The sequence below is a fragment of the Sesamum indicum genome, linkage group LG1 (genome assembly GCF_000512975.1).
Source record: "Sesamum indicum cultivar Zhongzhi No. 13 linkage group LG1, S_indicum_v1.0, whole genome shotgun sequence".
NCBI lineage: Eukaryota > Viridiplantae > Streptophyta > Magnoliopsida > Lamiales > Pedaliaceae > Sesamum > Sesamum indicum.
The window spans coordinates 7054245-7072226 of NC_026145.1; the positions used below are offsets into that span (position 1 = coordinate 7054245).

Consider the following 17982-nt stretch of genomic DNA (forward strand, 5'->3'; position numbering starts at 1 on the left):
GCCTTTACTGCTATTGTGTATGTTGGACATGTATTACGCATGATAAGGAGTCATGTTTGGATTTTAGTTGTACAGAGAAAAGGACAAACACAAACTCATATTGGCTGGAGTTATGCAAGTTATATCCCCTTTTGACTTTGCATATTCTCATTGCTTTATCTCAACATCTGCTTCAACATCAGAAAAAAAAATCTTGATCTTCAAAATAATGGTTAATTCATCTTGCCTCCTTTATCTAAAAATTGCAGAATAATGAATATTGACCGTAGTTGGATGTGGAGGCGTTTGGATGATAATGGGTTTCTTTTAGATGAATTCGTAACAAGGGTTGATCAGGAGTTCTTGAACTTTGCCTTTAATAACCCACGATTTCTGAATAATGGACAAATCAAATGTCCATGCTCTAAATGCGGCAACACAAGATTTTTGAATCGAAGTGATGCGCATTTACACATAGTAAAAAATGGATTTACTCGGGGTTATAATATCTGGTACGCACATGGTGAATCCGTGAACACAAGAGATGATGTGGGGGGTTCTTCAACCGCTCCTCAGGTAGAAACGTCTCGTTATAGAACAATGGTGATGGATGCAATAGGCCATGAGTTCAGCTCAAACTTCACGTGTGCTGAACAACTGCCTAATCCAGAAGCACAAAAGTTTTTTAACTTATTAAAAGATGCTGACGAACCATTATGGGATGGCTGCAAAAATCACACAAAACTCTCTGCTGTGGCCCAACTATTAAGTATCAAATCAGAGTACAATTTACCTGAAGCTTGCTATGATCGACTTGTGTCAACAATCAAAAGCATGCTGCCTGAAGATGAAAAGTTGCCAGATAACTTTTACACGACCAAAAAACACCTAGGTAAACTTGGTCTAGGTTACGAAAAGATTGATTCTTGTGTAAACAATTGCATATTGTATTACAAAGAGAACAATGGCCTTCAAGAATGCCCTATATGTTATCATCCTCGATACAAGCCAATCAAGGCAGGATCACGGAAAAGAGTAGCTTTCAAGGTGTTGCGTTATTTGCCTTTGATACCTAGGCTGAAAAGGCTATATGCATCTAACTACACCTGTGAGCACATGACATGGCATGCAAATAATCCTTCGAGCGAGGAAAGTATGGCACATCCATCTCATGGAGAGGCATGGAAACATTTCGATCGCACTCATCCATCATTTGCCTCAGATGCACGAAATGATCTTGATATATTTTTACGTCCATTAATAGACGAGTTGAAAATATTGTGGACAATTGGGGTGCAAGCTTATGACGTGTGCAAAAAACAAAATTTCAACATGAGAGCTGCTCTTTTATGGACAATCAGTGATTTCCCTGCAAATGCGATGGTATCTGGATGGAGCACTCATGGGTTGTTGGCATGTCCTTATTGTATGGAAAGGACAAAATCTTTCAGACTTCGTTATGGAAGGAAGGCATGTTGGTTTGATTGTCATCGTCAGTTTTTGCCTCCTGACCATCCTTATAGAAGACAAGCCTACAAGTTTCGGAAGGGAAAATGTGAAAATGATTCTCCACCTATGCGCTTAACTGGAGAAGACATGCGACAAAAGGTGGATGAGCTTCCTGAAACCATCTTTGGAAAACCACCAGGTGGTACACACCCAATTGATGGATTTGGCAGGACACATAATTGGGTTAAAAGGAGCATATTCTGGGAGTTACCATATTGGCACACAAATCTTATCCGACATAATCTGGATGTCATGCATATCGAAAAAAACGTCTTTGATAATATCTTTAACACTATTATGGACGTTAAAGATAAAACAAAAGATAATGTCAGATCTCGAAAAGATTTGGAGTTGTATTGTAGTCGTACTGAGATGCATTTGTTTGAAGGTGCAAATGGAAAAATCTACAAACCCAAGGCACCATATACTTTAACTAAAGCACAGAAGAAAGAATTGTGCTCTTGGATATATATACTTTAACTAAATCTTGTTGAACGGTTGTTAAATTCTCACCAATATATATATATTCCTTATATTCTATATGATTACAATTTAAAAATGATAATAAATCAATACTATTTATCACGATAAAAAATAAAATAATATAAAAAATTTAAGTTTTAATCATAATTAATTAATATTGTCATGATTTTAGTCATGATCAAAATATTTGTTATAATTTCTAGTTATAACTAATGTTAATTTGGAATCACCTAGAAAAATAACAGCGAATATCGTGGTGTATTTTTCATTCAATATTTACGAATATATTGTTGAAAATATAAAAAAAATAAAATATCAATAGAGAAATATAAAGAGGAAAAAAGTAAATACATATGGTACTTAATATTTTTCAAATAACTAAGAAAATTCTATACTTTTCCAAATATATTTGGAAAATGATTTATTGGGTCCAAAATTATATTAATCCACATTGAAATACATTTGGTGAACACTTCATCGATATCATGTCATTACGATATATATAACATTTAACTATAGTTAACTATCACTATTAAAAATAAATAATTGTAGTAACAGTCACAGATCACAATCTTGCAAAGTTTATCAATCATAACTTTTACGAGTGTGGTTAAAATATTTATCATGACTTTTTATCGTAACAAATATTTTAGCTAAGTTAAATATAGCAAACTTTTTAGATTAATTTTTATTGTCAATTAATCATTACAATTTTCTTATAGTGTAGAACATATTGTCAATTATATCAAGATTGATTTAGTAATTGACACAATACTTCAAACACTACATGAAGAAAGTATTATATCTCATCGAAATTCTAACAAAACACATATAATATTTTAAAATATAGGTACATTCTAGCATTACAAAAAAATTGAGTTTTCACTGCACCGTAAATGATCATGGTTTAAAAATTCTGGTAAATAAATATTATTAATCACGGTTAAATAAAATCAAAATAAAAACTTAAATTTTTACCATAATTAATTAGTATCCGCCATGATTTTCGCCATGACTAATGTTTTGGCTGTAGCTGTTTTTTTGCTCTTTTTTCCTCTTTTAATTGTCCTTTGTGATAGATTGCCTTCAGAGGTTTTTTCAGGAGCCTTGAGAGTGAGAAAATGATATGAAGTGAGCCCTTCAAGATAATGCCCTTAGGTTTTTATCTTGAATCAGTCTTTTGATCGACCGATGGCTAAACCGGAAGCAGTTATAGATGCTATGACAAAACTTCGTAAGAAAATATCTCGAGAAATCTATGAAGATAGAATTAGGTCTCAACAAGCAAATCGGTGTTTTACGAACAACCACAAGTTTCATGTTGGACGCAGTATGAATACTGGAAATTATGATCAAAGATTCCTCTATCAACCGAGAGACGAAAGCTAGGGGAGCGAATGGGATTAAATACCCCAGTAGTCCTATCCGTAAACGATGGATACTAGGCGCTGTGCGTATCGACCCGTACATTGCTGTAGCTAACGCGTTAAGTATCCCGCCTGGGGAGTACGTTCGCAAGAATGAAACTCAAAGGAATTGACGATCCCGCCTGGGGAGTACGTTCGCAAGAATGAAACTCAAAGGAATTGACGAGGGCCCGCACAAGCGGTGGACTATGTGGTTTAATTCGATTCAAAGCGAAGAACCTTACACAAAAGATGCTTTTTGCCTAATAGCTACATAAACACATATTACATTTTGACCTTGTTGATTGAGAATCGTATCTGTGACTACTGTAGTTTTACCGGTCTGTCTGTCTCCAATAATTAATTCTCGCTGCAGAAACAACGACTAATAACCATTGCAAAGCCGTGGGCAATTTGCATTTGCCACAATTTTCCTTTTTTAGTTATATATAGTAATTAACAGTAGTTGAAAATTATATTTTTTCTAATATAGATTATGCAAAAATCAAATATGAGACATAAAATTTTATGATAAATAATGTCTTACTATAATGTCGGGTTGATGTCTTATAAATAAATTTAATTGTGGGTTCGAGTTTTACTGGATGTGTGGATATTTATTTTACTATTTTATCTGAGTTTATTGCAATTTATTTTATGATTCTTTATTGTATTAATGTATCGTTTAATTTATTAAAATATTAATGTATTTATATAATTACTATTTTCTTAAAAAAAAAAAAAAAGGTACAAATTTTCCATGGGTCTGTCTCGATTATCTGACCATGAAATTCAGATTGTCTGTCTCATTATCATATCACACACTAGTGTTACATTTTTTTTGCTTTTTAAAGTGAAAAGCGATCATACAATTATTAATATCAAATATTTATATTTAACAACAATCAGTAATTATAATAATTACATACCAATTATTAATATTAAATAACTAAATTAATCAACAACTATCATTAAAATAGAAAATCCATGCCAGTATCTGGCATGAGGTCCTGAAAATCAAGTTTGCAAATCGATCTAACTTTACTTTTTAATTTAATTTCATACTTTATTCGGTATCAATATTCCAAAAGGAAAAATCAAATTATTCATCTTGTTTGGTTTTGGATTCTTTTTACCACACATGCATTTAATTTGGATGCCAAACTATGCCCAGAATAGTTCAAAATTAATTGCCTTCTTTTTTTTTTTAATGATTCAAAAGTCATAATTTTTTTTCTAATTCTTTTTGTTGTCAAATATATAAGTTGTTTTTTTTATTTTTGGAACTGAGAAAATCCTCACCTACACGTGCGAGAAAAAATTTAGAATTGAATTAAATATATAAAAAAATTGTATAATTTTTTAATGAGAAGAGTGATGTCGACTCAACTAATTGATTGATTATCAAATAATAAATAATTCTATTCTCTAATAGATTATAAATTTTTAAATTAAATAGTTATTTAATATGATATCAGAATTAAATCAAAGAAAAGATTTTGAAACTTAAATTTTTTACATATTAATATTAACAGACACACAAAGGAAAAAAAGAAAAAAAAAACATAACAAGAATGATATTTTAAAAATATTAAATATTAAATTACTTTTTTAATAGATTAAATTTTTAAATAAAGTGATCGTTTGGCAGCATATATATCTTTAATAATCTATATTAATATAAAAAGAAAAAGATCATACACACTCACACTAATTTTTAAATATGATACTTAATAAAATAGTTTTAAAAAATAATTAATTACTTTTGTTTTCTTTTTTCACAGAGGTGACTCCATGTTCTTTTAATACCGCTGCATCAATTCTTTTGTTGTGTTGATAATACCTCAAATTGATTTTATTTTATAAACATATTTTTAAAATATAATTTGATGATTTAAAATTTATTTTATTATTTATACATATCTTAAAATATAAAATATTATTTATTATATTATGCAGGGACGAGATGCCACAACGGTGGAAACTATGATAAAATAATTGAGCAAGGGAAATAACGAAATTATTTGAAACAAAAGAAAAAGAAAAATGAGGGGCATGAAGTGGACAAGACTGAAAGAAAACCCAAGTCCGGCAGGAAATGCAACAGCAACAGTCGCATGAGAAAGCGTTGCTGTAACAAAACAAGCTAAAGTCGCTGTTGGTATCTGCGTTTTGTCATCAGAAAGTGCACCTTGTTTAATACCAAAACATGGGCTTCCACGCCCGCCCATAGACTCCTCCACCTCCCCTTAACCCACCCCTATAAAAAGCTTCATGCAGCTTAATTTAAGCTACAACAACAGCTTTTTTCTGACCAGAAGTTGGAAGATGGATGTGTACATTTCAGAAGAGTACGTAGTGAAGCGCAGAATAGAGAAAAAAGCAGCTGCTGGGAAGGTGAAGAGCGGGAGTGGGAGTGGGAGTGGAGGCAATAAGGATACACCCTCTTCGCGGGCTGCTGCACCTTCTGCTTATAATAATTGTCAGCAGCAGAAGTTGATGATGATAAGCGCTTCTGGCTTCGGTGGTGTAGATTTTACTTGTTTTTCTGCTTAATTTACATATATATATATATATGTCATTTTTGGGTGTTTCATATGAGTTATTACAGTGAGTGTAGATATATATATATATGTATATATAGTTTGGTCTACCGTACGTTGTAATCAGTAATGTGGTCCGAATTCAAGTGTTGGACATTATGGATTTCGGTTTTATTTAGCAATGTAGAAAGAAGTTTGAGATCTTTAAATTCAAATCTCTTGAAATGTGCTTCTCTCTCTCTTCTCTCTTCTCTCTCTCTCACAGGTTTTATATGGTGTAGTGAGATGAAAGAGAAAATGAAAAGAGAAGGAAAGTGGTTCTCCATGCGACAACCTAATGGTTTGGATACAAATTTTTTCATGGGATCGAGACTTTGTATTCAATTTTTTAAGTTGTTTGATATGATTAAAAAAATGTAAATTTAAAATATTTTGATTTTTTTTTCATTTTCAATAAGAAAATAAATAAGTAGTATTAAAATAATTTCAAAGTATTAAAAAGTTAACCTGTAAGCTTATTAACAAAAATTAATATGCATCAACTGAAAAAAAAAAATAACAAAATATTTTTTTGATGTTGGTATCTCAACTAGAAGGGGTTTTTCTTTAATAGTAAAATAATGTCCAGGTAATATAGTAAATATAAATAAAATGAGTATTTTATTTTATTTTTTTAGCTTTATATTTTTACATTTTTTGTTTAATAGATTAAAATTGGATTGGGGAGGAGTTCTATATACATCCAAATTTATTTTCACTCCATTTATTCCCCATAATCGAACATGCAGTTTTTTTAATATTATATATTTATTTTTATTTTCCTTTTTTTTATACAGTTATTTTTCATCGGATTCAAACAAGCTCAAAATGTTGGATTTTCATTTTGAATTTTGATGTAGAGACCACATTGGATGTCACAAATGGTTGTATTTATTAATGTCTTAAGGATACGTGTGTCTCGGGGTCTTATTCACCTTCTCCAACCTCGCTTGAACGTGAGAACGTGTGAACGAATTCGTGTAATCGTACAATTCGATTGTATTTATAAATACACATTTTGCTACTCTAATTATTCTTACAACTTTACTATCTTATAGAATTTTATTCATTTAAACATCGAATAAGACAATATTCTCGATAATAGTTCTCACGTATTTCAGTCTTACAAACTAACGTAATAAGAGATATTTCTGGACTTGACTTTGAATTGTCTACACCCAAATAATAATTTTACCTAATCCGAACTCGGATCAAATTCCTTTCCAAAAGGAATGTTAATCATATGTGATGAGGGTAGAATTACCAAAAGACAAAAATACCCTTCATTAAGGGTAAAAAAAGTATTCCGACTAAAAATATGCCTTTAGCCTAAAATCCCTCAAAAATTAGGAATCTGCGTGCGAGATCTGCGGTTAGGATCGTGGAGGCTCGTCCACCATACGATCCGGACGCTTGAATAGCGTTGGACCGTTCGATTGGAGGCTGGGAGTCCAGGATTACGACACGTGGCCACACCCCCATATCCAATGTCAACCTTATAAATACATCATGTCTGATTCATTAAAAGGTAACTCATATTCGATCACTTTAGCTGATCTACTTAAGCCAGCATATATCCATCTTGACCACGAACTGACTTGGGCGTCGGAGTGTTTTCGTCAGGGACGAACCTGACTAGCCTAACTTGCTTCGTTGATCCTCAGGTCCCATCAAAGATCCAGGAGGACGACGTGGCACGATCGAAATCGCTGATCAAGGTCATATCATTCGAGCCGGATCAATATGAGAAATGCTAATTGTACAATTTATAATGTTGCATCTCATTTATATTTAATTTATTTATTAAAAAATATTTTATATGTATAACACGTATGTATATTAAATAAAATAAAATAAATACAATATTATTTTGTAGGAAAAAATGCAATTTAGCCCCCTGTGATATTGTAAATGTACAGACTATCTCCTATAAAAAAAAATTAGCAATTTACCCCCTCCCCCTGTATTTTTAAAATTAAGCACTGTACCTCCCTAAACAGGGGAGCGTTATTTTAAAAACACAGGGTGCAAATTGCTATTTTTTATAGGGATAATTTATTTATATGCAATATTATAGGGGGTGAATTGCATTAAGCCCTTATTTTGTATTAGAAGATCTAGGTCAGCTAAGGCCCCAATTACTTTGAGATATTAAGCTGGATAAGAAAAATAGTATAGCTTAATATAATGTTTACTTTGAGGTATGGAAGTCCGGTATTAGACCATGGGTCTGTACTAATCATTGTTCCACCTACATAATTCATCCTAATGACCACAACCAGCCTGGTAACTATGTGATTTCTCAATTTTTTCCACTATACTTTTGTTTTGGGTGAATAACAATTTACCCCACTGTGATATTGAAAATGAGCACATTACCTTCCTCTGAAAAAAAATAAAGCAATTTACCCCCCTGTACTTTTTAAAATGGAGCAATTTACCTCCTTATATAGGGAGGTAAATTACTTCATTTTAAAAAACATAGGGAGGTAAGTTATTGTATTTTAAAAAATACAGGGAGGTAAACCGCTATTTATTTTTCAATAAGGGGATAATTTGCTCATTTGGGTATCACAAGGGAGTTGCTTGCATTTTTCCTCTTTTATTTTTATTACATCTCAAAGGGTTCAATAGTAATTTCTCACTCAACCTGTGTGTATCAATCAAAGTAAACACATGACTCAATTTTATTATGAAGGAGTAATATATAAAAAAAATAGCTTATAATTAATTTAGGTTTTTTTAATATTTATTTAATTAAAAACAATTCTATAACTCATTTAATCAGATACTCGAAATAAACGTACATATATTTTGTCCATTGTATAAGTTTTGGGCTGAAGACCTGTATTTTAATAGTATAGAAGTCCCAATAGATTTCCGGTTTCCATGATTTATTATATTTTGTTGCTTGATGTTCTATATTTTAATATTGTTTTTTTCTATTTATTTTGCTTTGATGAACTTGAACATATCTCGTATTCCAAATTATTCGGAATTTCTTTTTTGGATGAATACTTGGAATTATTTTAGTTATTGCTATTTTCTTTTTTTCGTATAAAAAAAAACTAATTATTTACCATATGAATGTATATATACGGTGTGTTGCACTCTAATACGTACATGGATTTTATGTACGAAATATAGTTATATACTATCGTTGCTCCAAAACGAAGCTTGCTCAAAGGCAAAATTGATTTTGCTTCAATTTTGTTAATAATTTCACATATTGAGTATTAACGGCACAGTCAATGTCTCATTGCGCAAGGTATTGTCTGCTTTAATTTCGTATGAGCCTCACGATTTTGTATTGAAAAGACGCGTCGCTAGGGAAAATAGGTATTGGGGTTTATAAGCCACTCAAGTTTCTCGTTCGCAATCAATGTAGGATGCTTGCCTACATGAGCAACTATGAGCCTAATTCTATGTTTTCGGATTTGAGTCTTGCAAAAAAAGTATTTGAGTTTTTGCTATAATAAGCAATAATATTAATAATAAAATATCAAGCGATAATTTGAACATTATTATTTAAAGTATTTATTAAATAAAAATAATATTTAAGTTATCATAGACAAAGATGGTGCACATGAAGGGCGGGAAGACATGGAGTTGAGAGGCAAGCATTCCCTGAAATACTGCAGCTACACGGATCTGATCACCTAGGGATGATCCCCTTGACAAGTACAAATGATCTAATGTGGAGTTGTTTGATCAAGCGAGGTGCAAGGGCTAAAACAAAGTTGGGATTCGTTCATGCGAGCTGTACGAAACTGATGCCGAGTATGAATAATGGATGAAGGTTGACAGTATGGTCACCACATGGATACTGAATTCAATATGGAAAGAAATTGTGCAAACTTAGAGATCATGGGCTGCTTTAAGAATTGATAAAAGAAACTTAGAGCAAGAAGAACAAGTCAATTTTGCAGTAGGAAAATTGATGGACAATCTGTATGTCCTTGGATATTTGGGTGCTTATGTTTGATGCAAGAGTCACTGCTTGTGTTTTCCTTGGATATAGCCATACACAAAAGGCTTACAAACTATATGATCTTCAACAACATACACTCTTCAGCTCTAGGGACGTCATATTTCATGAGTCTTCGTTCCCTTCCAAGACAGACTCTCTCCTACAGATTCTATCCCCCTTCTTTTTGTCCCTCTCCAAACAAACACCTTGTCTGAGTCTCCTTCCAGTCATTATCATCTTCCTACTTCTTTTCCTTGTCCACCTTCAGACTCCTCCTTATCTCCTACACCTGAGCCCTAGCCTCCTAGAAGGTCTACTAGACACACAACTAAACCTGGAAGGATTGCTGACTATGTATGCAACTACACCTTTTGTTCACCATCTTGTACTCCTACTATGTATCTTCCTGCACACATGCGTTTTGTTGCCCTTTTATCTTCAATTCAAGAACCAAGAACATACTCCCAGGCTTGCAAATATCCTAATTCAGTGGATGCGATGGGAAAGGAGCTTTGCACTCTAGAGAGTAATGCAACTTGGGAGCTTACAACGTTGCCTCCGTACAAGAAAGCCATTGGTACTAAATGGGTATTCAAGTTGAACATAAATTCAGACAGCAATCTGGAAATATATAAAGCACGCCTTGTGGCCAAAGGGTACAACCAAATTAAGGGGGTCGACTATTTTGACAAGTTTTCCCCTGTCGCTAAAACTGTGACTGTAAGTTTATTACTTCTTGTTGCTACTACTAAGTCTTGGCTTTTATTTCAACTTGATGTGAATAATGCATTCTTACATGATTTTTTGGATGAGGATGTCTACATGACACCTCCTAAAGGTTACACAAAAGTTCAACCGGGACAAGTTTGCAAGTTGAGTAAGTCCCTATATGGCCTTAAACCGGCATCTCGCCAATGGAACCTGGAACTCATAACAAAACTTCTGGAATATGGCTTTCACCAATCTCCTCATGATCATTGTTTATTTGTCATGAGTTCTGCTAACAACTTCCTTGCTCTCTTAGTTTATATAGATGACATTCTCATTACTGGGAGCTCCACTTCTACTATTGATGATGTAAAAGCATATTTGGATCATCCGTTCACTATCAAAGACCTTGGTCCTGCAAAGTACTTCCTTGGTCTGTAGTTTGCATGTTCTTACCATGGTCTCCTCATCACTCAAAATAAATATCTCACTGACATACTTGAAGATGCCAACCTGTTGGACGCCAAGGCTGCCTCCACTCCTCTTCCTTCTAGGATGACAGGTTCATTCTTGATTCCCCTAACAAATATCGTCGTCTGGTTGGTCGTCTTCTGTACTTGCGATTCTCCAAACTTGATATTTCTTTCGCCGTTCAACAATTAAATCGGTTTCTTCAGGCTCCTCGCACTTCTCACTGGGTTTCGTCCTCGGGTTTGTCGGATTTTTTTTCGGTTTCGGGTTATCCCGAACCCGATTCTTCCCAATCGGGTTCGGGTTCGCATATTAAATATCCACCCGTAAAACTCGATCGGGTACCCGATTGAGAGAAGGGGAAAAAGGGGTACGGGTTATATCCAAGCCAGAAAACCCTTGCTGCTGCTCTCCTGCTCCCGTTTCTTTCCTTACTACTGTCTACTGCCATTGTTGCTGCCGTTGCTACTGTTGTCGCCGACCAGACATCGCGCCGGCAACCAGTCGCTGCGGCCGCGCCACCCACCGGACTCCGACGACGACGAGCTCTCCTTCATCGCCGACAAAAGTCGCTATTTTTGCGAATTTTCAGCATTGTGCCTGGTAATTTTTCAACGATTGGAGTTATTTTGTTGATGTAATCATATAATAGTTATGTATTTTTGTTGTAATTAGATTTTTGGTTAGTTTTGATTTGTTTTACATTTTGACTTTGAAGGTAAATTTGTATGCATACTTAGTATTTGTTGAAATGTCACATTGAAGCACAAAGTCATTTGCTCTCGTTGGTTTTAGGCTTTTAGCAATAATAAGTAAATGATGGATAGAATGCAAGTGAATTGCAGAACTAATGCAACAGCAGTGGTTAAAAAACATCCAAATAAAGTGGGGTAATGGTGCTGTGAAATTGGATTTTCATCAATTGGACAAGCAGTGGTTTCCAAATCATGCCTGTTGGTTTTATTCAATCAGCACGTAACAGCAGCACTTGGTAGTCGTGTGTAATATTAATTGAACAAGCAAACACCATTACCATGTTTCAAAGCTTTGATGCGACTATTTATTGTGTATGATAGTAACATGAATTGTCATTTTTTTATCACAGCTATGGTCTATTTACAGAAGAAGTTGCATTTGCATGTTTGATCTTCATCCTTCAATTTCTTCAAATTAATTGAATAATTCTCTATCTATATATTTGTCTTAGTTAATTTGCTTTGTAGTGCTAATTAGCTCGAAATTGAAAACGCGTCATTTTAAATTCAAAGTACCATATATAAAGAGATTTTTAATACTAGATATGAAGACTATATATATGCTGGAAGCCTTAAACCCTTTTACCTGAGTGATTTGATTAATTTACTGAAACCCTTCCTATTTCAATAGCCAGTAAATATAGGCCGTAAACTATAAATTCATATATGGTGATGCTACTACCATGTGACGTTATGACATCATTGTACAATTCTATGTATTATACTTATATATTTTACTTGTCTAATTATTTTCTATTTTATTGTAGAGTTGACAAAGTTAGGGGTTGATTCAACAATTATTGACATTTAATTGTGCTAACTGCTACTTGTAAATTTTTGACAAGGTACTAGAACGGTAAAACCTCATTTAATAACGTTACATTTTTTATTTGGTTGACTTTCTCTAATAGTTCTTTCACTTTGTACGTTTAATGCTTGACAGGTCGAGGACTCGAGGTCGAGGAAGAAAATGTGATATGAGCTTTTTCAGTCTATAGGCATTAGGATTTCGGAGGCCTTCTGATAATTTATGGATGTGATTGAACTTTTTTTTTTGGATATTTATGTAAAGCTTTAAGTATTTATGTCCATAAATTATATTTTAGACTTACATGGATATATTTTAGTGAATTACTTTCATTATGAAAAATTGACCTATCTACATTTTTGCAAGCAGTCAAAACCCGAACCCGACTGTCGGGTACCCGAACCCAACGGGTACCCAATTAGTCGGGTAACCGATTCAGTCGGGTTCTGGTTCGGGTTTATTTTTCCAAAACCCGACATGTCGGGTACCCGACCCGAATAACCCGAATCCAAAAAACCCGATCCGACGCCCACCCCTAATCTTACGTTACCTCAAGGGCACCATCTCTATCGACTTATTTTTCTCTACACATAGCTCTCTACAACTCACTGCCTACGCAGACGTTTCCTGGGCCGCATGTTTGGACTCATGATGTTCTGTGACAGGTTTTTACATATTTCTGGTCTCTTCTCTCATCTCCTAAAAGACAAAGAAGCAAGCTACTGTCTCCAGGTCCTCTGTCAAAGCTGAGTACCGGAGTTTGGCCTCTACCATTTGCGAGCTTCTTTGTATTTCTTATCTCCTCCGTGCGTTGTAGCTTGAACCTCAGCTACCTATTCCCTTTGGTGTGACAATGAGGCTGCTTTGCACATCACTGCTAACCCCGCGTTCTATAAACGCACCAAACATCTTGATATAGATTGTCACGTTGTCTGTGACCAATTTCAATTAGGCTTTGTTGCTCCTGCACATATTCCTAGCTCAACAACTCGTTGATATTTTTACCAAGGTTGTCCCTATTGGTGACTTCAATCGTCTCACTGGCAAGCTTGGTCCCATCGTCTCCAACTTGAGGGGTGGGGGGGGTTGTGGAAATATAGATACAGGAGCTTAACTTAAGCTCTAGTCATCATCATCTGTTCATAGCGAAGAAAGCGCATTTCTTCTACACAAAGACGCGGTCACTTCCAGCATTTTATCCTGCTTCATAAAGTTGCATTTTAACTCATGCAACTTTATAAGTGATTTTACGTTTCTCTGGTTTAGAGTAGCAACTGTTAATTAGTTAAGTTAGTTTTCTTAGTTACGGTTTGCTCATAGCAGTTAAGTTTTTGTTCTTCAACTTGTATAAATGTACACCACTCTGCCTTCATTTTCAATAATAGAAATCATCTCAGAAATCTTTGTTGGGGTTGTCTTCGCAACAAATCCTTATGAGTACTCCTTTGTTCTATTTTTTAGACATCCACTTTAGGTTTCTAAGGCATATTTTCTCTTAGATCATATTTTTACTATTACCCTCGTGACCAGATCGTGTCGTCATTATCAAGTAAATCAAGATAGTTAGTTGGTAATATTTGAAAGTGATTACTTAGAAATATCTTGGAAAATTGGCCCAAGCCCACAACTCCAATCCACCACTTGGAAGGCCCGACCCGACCACCCATTACCCAACCCTGTTCCCATTTTAAGTTGGCTAAAACCCTTCCCCTTCTTATTCTTTTTCCTTACCAAATTTATTCACCCTCCTCGTCTTCTCCCCACTTTCTTGATTTTTTTCACCATCATCAGTGGCTTCTCTTTATTTATTCACTAACTTCGGGAAGAAAAAGAGTGAGAGAAAAGAGAGAAAAAATAGAAGAGAATAACTAAGAATGAGAGAGAAAATGATGAGAGAAAAACAAGAGAAATATCCGATAGAAAAGAGAGAGGTGAACCTGAGTGGTTCAATGGTGTCTTGGTAGCCGCGAGTGTGCCTTAGTGGTGTAGGTTAGCCTTGGTGGCTGTCGTCCCTTGGTGGATTTAAGCAACCGGTGGTTGGGTTACCAGCCTTTGTGGTTGTGGGCTTCCCCATCGGATCCGACTCCCTGACCCGAAGTTGTTTATCGTTGTTGTTTTTTCTCATTGTTCCTATTAATCTATAATTATTGTTAAATTGGTTTGCATTCCGCTGTAATAATTATATTTCTTTTATGGCTCACTGCGGAGATAAATTTCCAACAAAACAATGCAAAAATAATAACAATAATTATTTATCGTCATAAATTATTTTTAATAATAAGATTATACACAACTTTTGTTTACTAGTTATCGCTAGTAACAACTTTTATAAAATAACGTGATAAAATAAAAGAAATGATAATAATAAATATAATCGGTTGATAATATTAAAACTATTATCTTATCTATTTATTTATTTATTTGGCTAATTAACCAGAATTTCTTTGGGGCGAAGGGGGCACAGCCTATGAACATCGAAAAGACAAGATTCTCCTGCAAGCTTGTCTTACCTAAATTGTATTTCGATTAAGTGTGCTTTTGATTCTACCATTTAGGAGGTTAAATCTGTACTTTTAGAATTTTGTGTTGTTTTGCCCTTTTTTTCAATAATTATTTTTGAGATTAAATTTCATCAAAAATGCGTTTTTTATAAAATCTATAATTTATTACTTTAGTCTCATAATTATTTTTTATTTAAATACCCATTATGTTCATTAAATATTTTTTCATGAAATTTAGTTGCAATATGTAATTATATAAACATTTTGAACCCCTGAATTAATTTTGATGTAACATGAATCTTCATAAACTATCAAATGTAATAATTATCTCCTACAATTAAATATTTGGATAACAGTGCTCTTACATAATATATACATATTTAGTTCAAATGATTAATTTTTATTTTTTTAATAGTTTTGCATTTTAAATTTAGTTAAAATTTTCTTAATTGAAAAATATTTTTTACTATAAAGTAAAATAGTTCAAATTTTATTATATTTGTATGGACTCAAAGTTATAAATACACAAAAAACTTTCATATAAATGACTTTATTAATTTGATAATAAAATTAAGTTATTAACTATTTACTTTTACAATAAAAATGAGTAGTTACATAATGATTTTTTGAGTATATTTTGTTCAGAAAATATGATAAAATATATTTATTTATTTATTTTCTAAAAATATTTAAATTTTGGTTAAGAATATATATTGTCAATTTCTTTTCAAAAAGCATATGTTTGTTAAATTATACTTGTTGTATATCTATTATATATATATATATATATATATTAACTTATTACTCTACTTTCAATATAAATTCTTCCCTTATTAATTCTTTTCGTTAGAGATTAATTCAACGTGCAAAATACTAAAATATACTGAAAATAATATAATTTTCAAAGCATAAGGAGCATTTTTCTCCAACCAAGGGGTTAAGTATTACATTTATTAGCTTAGGGGGATAAACGTTACATCAAAAATAGTTTAAAATTAATTATAAATAATATATCCTAGCGCCATATACTTTTTCTAAATTCAGTTCTACAAATCCGAGCGCCATATACTTTTTCTAAATTCAGTTCTACAACCATCGAACAAAATTGGGTCTGTTTCCAAGCACTATAAAAAATATAATATTTAATCATAATTAATAATAAATAGTCGTAACAAATAGTTTTTCACCACGGCTATGCAACAGTTGTTGGCTGTAATTTTCGCAAGGGTGTCTAGATCATTTCCCATAACTAAAAGTCATGACAAATATTTTTACCACAAGACTTAATTATGACAAATAATTTTTCATAATGGAAAAACTAATGTTTTGCATAGATTTTGTTTAATTGTAATTATTTAATATAATTTTTAATCATAACCATTAATAATTTTGTAACCAATAATATTTTTTTTTTGTTAGTAACGTTGATAATACAATTGGGCTGGGCAGTTTTAAGGCCACTCAATTTGGGCTATTGCAGCTGGAAATTTTGTTCAAGTTTTAGGGTTAGACAAAAACTTTACTATAAAACTAATGATCATAGTATACTCGATACGTGTGTATAATTAATTTTTTTATTATATTTTTTAAACTAAATTATTAATCAACATAAATAAAATAATTAATTTTAAATTTGTGTGAATAAAACATTATTGATATAATTAATTATATAAAACAAATAATTATTTATTCCCAAAAAAAAAAAACGTACGAGTATTTCAGAAAATTTATATTTTGTCAATTAAAATAGTTACTCTACAACTTTAAAAACTTAAGAATTAGTACAAATTATAAAATTCATGCGCTAAATGCACGTCTTAATTTGTTACCGTTTAGTATTAAATATTTATATTTGTCAAACGTGAATCTGACGACTCTAATATTAAAAATAAATAAAGAAAATTGAACCAAACAGGACAAAAATATATATTTACACTCGAAATACAGATTAACATGCTCGATCACAGGGCCAAACGGGACACAAATACAAAGCATGTGAATAGATTCACAACATAAATGGAGGTGTATTGCCAAAAAGCAGAGATATATTAGAATCCTGAAAAGCAAAAGAGTTGGTTCTACCATTCTCGCAGGAAGCTTTCTTGGCGATTCTATCACTTTTTTTTTTTTTTTTTCAAAAAGAATTATTAATAATTAATTGGGTGAATAGCAATTTACCCTCCTGTGATATTGAAAATGAGCAAATTACCCCCCTTATGAAAAAAATTTAGCAATTTACCTCCTTATACAGAGAGGTAAATTACTTCATTTTAAAAATATAGGGAGGTAAATTGTTGTATTTTAAAAAATACAGAGAGGTAAATCACTATTTATTTTTTTATAAAGGGGGAATTTACTTATTTGCAATATCACAAGGGGGTTGCGTGCATTTTTTTCATAATTAATTTATTATGTAATTCATTTGACACACACACAACGCGACAGAGTGGGAGTTCCCTCTCTTGCCAGCTCCATATTTTCGTGCTGTCCTCCTCACCACACCACATGCTTACTTTCCTTTTTTTATGCTTTTTTTTTTTAATTATTATTTTTTTTTAATTTATTTTTCTCCTCTTTTTTCACTTTTTCTTTATTTTTTTTTTGTCACTTTTACCTTCTGGGCTTTTTTTTTTTTTTTCTACAGCATTAATTTCTCCAACACTACGTTGGAGCCATCATATGTATTAAAATTTAGATATAATTATAAATATTTTTTATTATTTAAAAAATTATAAATACTTTCTGATTTTAATGTCTGTCTTACAACGGGCCCATTTCGTTAGCCTCATTAAATTTTTATTCAATTTTTC

General features: G+C 32.6%; 1 protein-coding gene and 1 long non-coding RNA gene across 2 annotated transcripts; both read left to right on the top strand.

Moving 5' to 3' along the window:
• Positions 253–1968, top strand: LOC110012142. The gene has a single exon (XM_020694683.1). The coding sequence runs from the start codon at positions 253–255 to the stop codon at positions 1966–1968; it is 1716 nt and encodes a 571-aa protein (XP_020550342.1).
• LOC105157669 lies at positions 11305–13005 on the top strand. The gene is made up of 3 exons (XR_847465.2): positions 11305–11711; positions 12631–12708; positions 12807–13005. It is a non-coding gene; the product is annotated as an uncharacterized LOC105157669 (long non-coding RNA).

Coding starts and splice junctions, on each gene's coding strand:
- LOC110012142 (XM_020694683.1), top strand. CDS start 253: ATGAATATTGACCGTAGTTGGATGTGGAGGCGTTTGGATGATAATGGG.